This window comes from Ochotona princeps, chromosome 8, assembly GCF_030435755.1.
Source record: "Ochotona princeps isolate mOchPri1 chromosome 8, mOchPri1.hap1, whole genome shotgun sequence".
NCBI lineage: Eukaryota > Metazoa > Chordata > Mammalia > Lagomorpha > Ochotonidae > Ochotona > Ochotona princeps.
In genome coordinates, this window is record NC_080839.1 from 25,691,885 (window position 1) to 25,700,979 (window position 9,095).

The 9,095-nt window shown below is 47.1% G+C and overlaps 1 protein-coding gene across 3 annotated transcripts in view; it reads right to left on the minus strand.

Moving 5' to 3' along the window:
• Positions 1-8,855, minus strand: part of STAMBP (STAM binding protein) — a 47,074-nt gene extending 38,219 nt beyond the window's left edge. For 2 of the 3 annotated variants that reach the window (XM_004590670.3, XM_058667744.1), the window contains exons 1-2: positions 8,769-8,855; positions 7,092-7,309 (exon numbers count right to left, since the gene is read on the minus strand). In XM_004590670.3, coding sequence (XP_004590727.2) covers positions 7,092-7,309; positions 8,769-8,837 — 287 coding nt within the window. In that variant the 5' untranslated portion in view covers positions 8,838-8,855. Of the gene's footprint in view, positions 1-7,091; positions 7,310-8,086; positions 8,646-8,768 lie in introns of those variants that run through there. The other variant, XM_058667745.1, reaches the window with a different exon arrangement.
• Positions 8,856-9,095: the final 240 nt, after the last annotated feature.

The window sequence follows — 9,095 nt, forward strand, 5'->3', positions numbered from 1 at the left end:
TTCCCATCCAGCTTGTGGCCTGGGAAAGCAGCTGAAGACAGCCCAAAGCCTTGGGACCCTGCACCTGTGAGCAAGAACTGGCAGAGCTCCTGGTTCCTAGATACAGATTGCCTCAGCTCCAGCCATTGCGGCCGTTTGGGGAGTAAATCATCGGACAGAAGATATTCCTGTCTGTCTCTCCTCCTCTCTGTATGTCTGACTTTGTAATAAAAATAAATAAATCTTAAAAAAAAAAAAGAGTCCTGGCTAACCTGCAATTCTGATCCAGCTTTCTGCTAAAGCACCTAAGAGGTAGCAAACGATGGCCCACGTACTGGATGCTTGCCACTCATGTGAGAGACCTATATAGACAGTACACCTGCACAGGAGACCTGGAAAGAACTCTGCTGGAAGGAACTTTTCTTTTTTAATTTTTATTGGAAAGGCATATTTACAGAGAGGAGAGACAAAGATCTTCCATCCACTGGTTCAATCCTCAAGTGGCTGCAATAACCAGAGATGAGCCGATCCAAAGCCAGGAGCCAGGAGCCAGGATCCTCTTTCAGTCTCCCATGCAGGTGTAGGGTCCCAAGGTTTTGGACTGTCCTTGACTGCTTTCCCAGGCCACAAGCAGGGAGGTGGATGGGAAATGAAATAGCTGGGACATGAACTAGCACCTATATGGGATCCCGGGGCACATGCAAGGTGAGGACTTTAACCATTAGGCCACCCACCAGGCCTGGAAACACTTTCTATATGAAAAAACAAGGACCTAAAAAACTCTTCAGAAAATACCTCGCAAGGTGATTCTGTCATTCTATGAAACTTTCTAAATAGATAATTCTCCAAAGGAGCTGTACCACTGAATTTCATTTTCAAAAAAATGGTTTATAACATAACTAGAAATATATAAGAATGCTATTTAAAATTTTTTCACTTACACAGACAGAGAGAAAAAGAGATCTTTCCTTTGGTGGTTCACTTCCCAAATAGTTGCAATGCCCACAGCCTAGGAGGTACAATCTCAGGAGCCATGAGCTTCCCAACCTCTGCTGCTTTCCCAGGCCACAGGCAGGGAGCTGGATGGGAAGTGCAGCATCTGGGACTTGAATCAGCATATAGGAAGATAGCACAAGTGAAACCGTAACCTACTACACCAAGGCACCAGCCACAAGAATACTATTTCTTTTTTTTTTTCAAAGATTTATTTATTTTTATTACAAAGTCAGATATACAGAGAGGAGGACAGACAGAGAGGAAGATCTTCCGTCCGATGATTCGCTCCCCAAGTGAGCCGCAATGGCTGGTGCTGCGCCGATCCGAAGCCAGGAACCTGGAACCTCTTCCAGGTCTCCACGTGGGTGCAGGGTCCCAAGGCTTTGGGCCGTCCTCGACTGCTTTCCCAGGCCACAAGCAGGGAGCTGGATGGGAAGTGGAGCTGCCGGGATTAGAACCAGTGCCCATATGGGCTCCCGGCGCGTTCAAGGTGAGGACTTTAGCCGCTAGGCCATGCCACCGGGCCCAAGAATACTATTTCTACCAACAAAGATTATGCAAAGAAAACAATACAGAGATCGGCACCTAAGAAGGTTCAACAGGCTAATTCTCCACCTGTACTGCCAGCACCCGCGTATCAGCGCCAGTTCTAGGCCCATCTCCTCCACTCCTGATCCAGTTTCCTGCTATGTGCCTGGGAAAGCAGCAGAGAATGGCCCAAGTGATTAGGCCCGTACACACACGTGGGAGACACAGAAGAAGCTCTTAGCCTCTGGCTTCGGACTGGACCAGCTCTGGCTACTGTGGCCATTTGAATACTAAACCAGCATACGGAAAATCTCCCTCTACCTCTCTCCTTCTCTCTCTGTAATTCTGCCTTTCAAACAAAAATAAATTTTAAAAATAACAAAAATAAGAAAAAGACAGTAGAAACTTAGTAAAAAGAAAGTCTAGAAATGAAAAACCAGTAACAGTAAGAGTCAGGAGAAATGAAATTGTAATTTATGAAACTTGATCAATACTAGAACCACGTGACATGATACAATGGCATTAAAGAACTACAGAATCTTTTTTTTTAAAGATCTATTTATTTTATTACAAATTCAGATATACAGAGAGGAGGAGAGACAGAGAGGAAGTTTTTCCGTCTGATGATTCACTCCCCAAGTGAGCCGCCTTGGCTGGTGCTGCGCCGATCTGAAGCCAGGAACCAGGAACCTCCTCCAGGTCTCCCACGCAGGGGCAGGGTCCCAATGCATTGGGCCATCCTCGACTGCTTTCCCAGGCCACAAGCAGGGAGCTGGATGGGAAGTGGAGCTGCCAGGATTAGAACCAGCACCCATATAGGATCCCGGAGCGTTCAAGGCAAGGACTTTAGCCGCTAGGCCACGCTGCCGGGCCCAGAATCTTTTTTTTTTTTTTAAAAGATTTATTTTATTTTTATTACAAAGTCAGATATACAGAGAGGAAGAGAGACACAGGGGAAGATCTTCCATCTGATGATTCAGTACCCAAGTCACGGCAACGGCCAGTGCTGCACCGATCTGAGGCCAGGAGCCAGGAACTTCTTTCCAGGTCTCCCACTCGGGTGCAGAGTCTCAAGGCTTTGGGACCGTCCTCCACTGCTTTCCCAGGCCACAAGCAGGGAGCTGGATGGGAAGTGGAGCTGCTGGGATTAGAACCGGCGCCCATATGGGATCCTGGTGCTTTCAAGGCGAGGACTTTAACCACTATGCCGATCGTGCCTGGCCCAGAACTACTGAAAAGTCGGCAATACTTTAAAACTTAACAATAAAAAAATAGGGGCTGGTGAGATGGATCAATTTGCTAATCCTTCATCTTAAAGCACCAACTTGCTTCCTGACTGCTCCACTTCCCATTCAATTTCCTGCTTGTGGCCTGGGAAAGCACTAGAGGAAGCTCAAAGCCTTGGGATCCTATACCAGCTTGGGAGACTGGGAGGAAGCTCCTGGCTCCCAGCTTCTGCTCAGTTCAGCTCCAGCTGCTACAGTCACTTGGGGAATGAACCAGCAGATGGATGATCTCTCTGTCATTCCTTCTCTACGTAATTCTGTATTTCCAATAAAAAAAAAAATTCTTCTACAAAATAGAAATAAAAAAAAGAAGGAGCTAGCATAATGACACAGAAGATTAAGCCACAGCTTGAAATACTGACAACCTATATTGCTGGTTCAAGTTCTAGCTTCTCTGCTTCTGCTTCAACTTTTGGCTGATGTGCATGGAAAGGCAGAAGAAAATGACCCAAGTGCTTAAACCCCTGCCACTCATGTGGCAAACCAGGAAGGAGTTCCTGGCTCCTGGCTTTGACCTTTATCCAGCCCAAGCTGTTACAGGCTGTTGTGTTTGCGTAGTGAACCAATGGATGAAAAATCAATCAATCTCTCTCCCTCTCTATCTGTCCCTCTCTTTTACTATGCTTTTTAAATAAATAAATCTTTTGGGCCTGGCACAGTAGTCTAGCAGCTTAAGACCTTGTCTTACATTCCTGGGATCCCATATAGGCACCTGCTGGTGTCCTGGTGACCCTGTTTCCCATCCAGCTCCTTACTTGTAGCCTGGAAAAGCAGTCAAGGGAGGCCCAAAGCCATGGGACCCTGCACTCACGTGGGAGATTCAGAAGAAACTCCTGGCTCCTAGATTTGGATCAGCTCAGCTCAAGTTATTGTGGCCACTTGGGGAGTGAATCATTGGACGGAAGATCTTTCTCTGTGTCCTTCTCTCTGTATACCTGACTTTCCAATAAAAATAAATAAAGCTTTAAAAAAAATTACCTCCAGAACACAGCCTGCAAACTGGCTGAAGTCAACTTTGGCATCATTATAATTTAATAAAAATCAAAACAGTCTTTTCCACATTCTAAACTCACAGTATGGATCTAGGCAGTCCACTCTTCCATGTTTTTTTTTTTTTTTTAACTTCGGAGGGAACCAGCTACTAGATGGTTCGATTAGTCTTTGGCCCCTATACCCAGGTCGGACGACCGATTTGCACGTCAGGACCGCTACGGACCTCCACCAGAGTTTCCTCTGGCTTCGCCCTGCCCAGGTATAGTTCACCATCTTTCGGGGCCTAACACATGGGCTCGTGCTCCACCTCCCCGGCCGGCGGGCAAGACGGGTTGGTGGTACGCCCTCGGTGGACTGGACCAAGTATCTTTCTTTAGAGCCCTGGTTCCCAACCAGGAGCAATTTTGCCCCTCAGAGAACACCAGGTAACTTCTGGAGATTTTTTTAGTCATCAAAGCTCAGGGAGGAAGGTGCTAGTGGCAGTCAAGCGATGCTCTCAACATCCTATATTGCACAGGACAGTCTCTACCACAAAAACTCTTTCAGAACAAAACATCAACCATGCTGAAGTGAAGACAGTCTGCTCTCAACAGTAAGGGTGGTTGGGCCCGGTGGTGTGGTCTAGCAGCTAAAGTCCTCACCTTGAACACGCCGGGAGTCCATATGGGCACTGGTTCTATTCCTGGCTGCTCCACTTCCCATACAGCTCCCTGCTTGTGGCCTGGGAAAGCAGTCGAGGATGGCCCAAAGCTTTGGGACCCTGCACCCAAGTGGGAGACCCAGAAGAGGTTCCAGGTTCCCGGCTTCGGATCGGCGCAGTACCAGCCGTTGCGGTCACTTGGGGAGTGAATCATCGGATGGAAAATCTTCCTCTCTGTCTGTCCTCCCCTCTGTATATCTGACTTTGTAATAAAAATAAATAAATCTTAAAAAAAAAAAACAAACAGTAAGGGTGGCTAACCTAGTGATTCACCCAGCTACGTCTCACATCAGAGTACCTGGATTTGATCTCTGCCTCTGGTTCCTGACTTCAGCTTCCTGTGAGTGTAGACTCTGGAAACCAGCAGTCACAGATGCAGGGACTGGCTTCCTGCTACCCTTATGAGAGATGTGGACTGAGTTTCTGGCTCTCAGCTTCAGTCAGAAACATCCTGGGAATGAACCAGTGAATGGGAACTCCCTCTGGCAATCTGTTTCTTTTAGTCTCTCAAATAAAAAAATAAAACCAAACGTTAATAAGGTACAGTAAGTATAAAAAATGACATTTATTATAATAAAAAATAAATATTATGAAATGTAATATAATTGTTTGTACTATACCTTCATACACCTGGCAATCTAGGCTTTTTTATATTAGCATCACCACAAACATCTGAATAATGCATTGTGCTAGGAGTCAATGACAGGAATGATGTCACTGAACAATAGGAATTTTTCAGCCCCATTAAAATCTTATGAAATGGGCCCAGCGTGGTGGCATAGCGGCTGAAGTCCTCGCTTTGAAAATGCCGGGATCCAATGTGGGCGGCGGTTCTAATCCTGGCATCCCGCTTCCCATCCAACTTCCTGCCTGTGGCCTGGGAAAGCAGTCAAGGACGGCCCAAAGCCTGGGACCCTGAATCATTCCACTTGCTATAAAGTAAGTAGAGGCAAGGAACTTTGGCTAAGCTAAACTTCAGCAATCATCCTACGATTGGCTATCTTACTAGAGAGAGGACAGCAAACACATTCATCAGTATACAACATGTCTGGTTGAAGCAGTAGCTCATCTAACAGTTGGGAGATCTGGAAGTGGCTCCAGGTTCCTGGCTCTTGGCTCTTGGCTCCTGGCTCCAGATTCAGTGCAGCTCCAGCCGTTGTGGCCACTTGGGAAGTGAATCATTGGATGGAATACCTTCCTATCTGTCTGTCCTTCTCTATATATATCCGCCTTTCTCATAAAAATAAACAAATTGGGCCCGGCTGCGTGGCCTAGCAGCTAAAGTCCTTGCCCTGAAAGCGTCAGGATCCCATATGGGTGCCGGTTATAATCCCAGCAGCTCCACTTCCCATCCAGCTCCCTGCTTGTGACCTGGGAAAGCAGTCAAGGATGGCCCAAGGTCTTGGAACCCTGCACCCACGTGGGAGACCTGGAGGAAGTTCCTGGCTCCTGGCTCAGGATCGGCACAGCAATGGCCATTGCGGTCACTTGGGGAGTGAATCATCGGACAAAAGATCTTTCTCTCTGTCTCTCCTCCTTTCTTTATATCTAACTTTGCGATAAAAATAAAATAAAAGGATACAGGACCAACATTGTTTATGTGGTCTCTTGACCAAAATGCCAATATGCGGTATGTGACTTTACACTTTTTGTGCCTTCCAATTTTTGTACCACATGTATGTTACCTAATCAAGTAATTTAAAACAATCAAAAACTAGTCACTGTGGCTCGTAACTATGAGGTCAACGACCATTCAAAGAACATTACTAAGTGGAAAACAGAATTAGCTTATGTTGTAGCATGAGTCCTGAATTAGGACACAACCTCCCATGGAGAATGGAGTCTTACTCAGTGCTTCCAGAACTATTAAGAACAAACAAAACTGTGCTGATGAGATAGCCTATCACGTGTAAGAGCCACACAAATGACTCCTGATTAACAAGAAACAACACTAGAAATTATAGGTAAGACCTTTACCAATATTTGCTTGTTACCTTATACATCATTTCATTGTTACTGGGACTTTGATCCCTGTTTCAGTACTGTAGTCTTCCATGTATGCTGCTTACCCTTAGATGATTCAGCAACTTCAAAGAAAGGTCTTACTCTGATGAGCCACACAAATTGGGTGCTCAATAATTATTTGAGGATGTGCATTATTACGATAAAGATTAACAAGAAACGCTCTTTCCTGTATCATTCCACTTGCTATAAAGTAAGTAGAGGCAAGGAACTTTGGCTAAGATAGACTTTAGCAATCATTCTACAATTGGCTATCTTACTAGAGGGAGGACAGCAAACACATTCATCAGTATACAACATGTCTGGTTGAAGCAGCAGCTCATCTAATAGTTGGGCCTCATGGGCACAGGCCAAAAATCCCAGTCTCTTACTCACCAAGTTACTGAATCATGAAAACAACACTCTCAGTACGCATGTCACTGAATGGCAAGGACAGCCAATCTGTAGGAACTGCCAGCCAAAATTATTAATACCGACAATGTTGGGAAGCTCTCTAGTTTAGCAACTACAAGCAGAATAAGTGAGCACGAGGGCAGGGCAGGATAGGCAACAGCATGCATCAGAAAAGGAAACCATAGGTGTCTTACGTGATGTATTTGTTGTATAGAATAAAGGCTTCCTCAATGTTGCCTTCCTTAGAGTATATGGATGCCATTCGGATCATCTCAACTCCAGAGCGGAAGTAGCGCCGGGGCGGGAAGTCTTCATTCACCACGATGGCGCTGCCACGCTGGGAGAGAGCCCTCACCCGCTCCTCAGGCGGGAGGCTCACATCTCCATGGTCAGGCATCGGGAACACCACGTTCTAAGACGGAAAAGCAACAAAACAGATGGCATCAACACCACAGTCCCCATGATCCCGGCAGTCTGGTCTCACAAAAAAGAAGAAAAATCTGCTGTAGCCCCTGACAAGTAAGGTCTTTCCTATAAAAAGGCTGAGGCTCAAATGACAAGAATTTGCAGACACCAGACTTCATAACCCCGTGCCGTAATTACAAAGTACAAGGAGTGTGATGGTAGTGGGTCCTGAGGGGTTTAGTTCCACCCTTAATTATTGTCACTACCTATAGCAGAGTTAGGAGTAGGAATGATAGCACATGCTTTTGGTTGGATCTCTTTCTGGCTACCCACCACAATCTGTCCCAGTGGATGTCCAGGTACATTTAATGAACTTTAAACATGCTCATTAACTGACTTCAAGTTTCATCATTTTAATCTAATCAAAGAGTAACTGACATTTTCTGTGGTGGACTTTTCATAGGTGAACACAAACATGGTCTGGGAGTGGCAGATTACATCGACATTAAATCACTAATTAGTCTACAAACAACTCATCATTATCACAGCGAGGAATTTAGGTTCATCTAGAACAATTAATCACCTTCCAGAGGTGAATAAATTTTGAATAACAAAACAGCATACAACAAAGCCATCTATCCTGTCAGTTTTCCTTCCCTGGGTACCAAACTGTAACTCCACAATCTTTCTCGATGTTGCTGTTGGAGATTTAAAATCCCAATCAGATATTATCACTCCAGCGTTTCCAAAATGCCGTATGCTGCATTTCAGCATCCTCCCTAACCCTCACGCTCTGTCACACACACGCTGTGGACGAATTCATTCCGGAATCTAACAGCCCCGGGATGTCTCTTCTTTCATCTTCCTCCCATCCCCCACAACAGACACTTTGGTTTCCTCCAGGATTCCAACCTCCCAGGGGAAGCCTCGCAGTTCAGTTTCATTTGTCTTGCCAACGTCTGCTTCTTACTCCAACCCTGACTCAAAGATAGTATCTTTAGCTCTCCTCCATAGTCACACTTCCCCTCCAAAACGCCCTCACAACACACACGCTGTGGGGACAGCCAGGGGCTGGAGAGGGACTCCACCGCCCAGAGAGCCTCCTGCAACCCCAAAACCTTCCCAGGCCGTCTGTTTGGGAAGCTCCCCTGCAGTGGAGGAGGCGCCAGCAGCCCCCGCCCAGGCCAGCAGCCGCCCCCAAGGACTGAGGGGAGGAGGCGTGCCCGGCAGTGGGCAAGCGGCCGACTAGGGCTCCAGGCACCCGAGCCCACGTCGCCATCCTCAAGGGAAAAGTCACCCAAGGTGTTGGGCGGCCGCAGGCGGGGGCGCCCTGGCGGGCCGGGCACTGCGCGGCAGGTGCCGCTGGGGCTGAGAGGACTGCAAGCCCGACGCTCCGGCGGCCGCTCCCTCAGCGCTCCAACCGCGCTCACACACCCGGCCCTAGCAGCCCCGGGACCCTTCCCCACCTTTACTCGCGGGTAATACTCGGAGCTTCCGGGAACGTCACATCCGGCGCCCCGCCCACGCCCGCCCATCAATCTATTCACTGCCCAGCTTTTAGGACGCCGGGGTAGGAAACTGGTGGGTGGGACTAGAGTAGTCGCGTGCGAAGAATCCGACCAATGAGGCGAGAGCTACAGCTGCCATTTTGGTAAAGGGAAAGGGCAGGAAAGAAAGCTGGACCAAAGATAAAGGACCCAGGCTAACTTTTTCTTCAACTTTGAATTTGTGATAGTCGTTTCCTCCCGAGCACCCCCGTTACACTTAGGTAAATCTCACATTAGGATAGATTG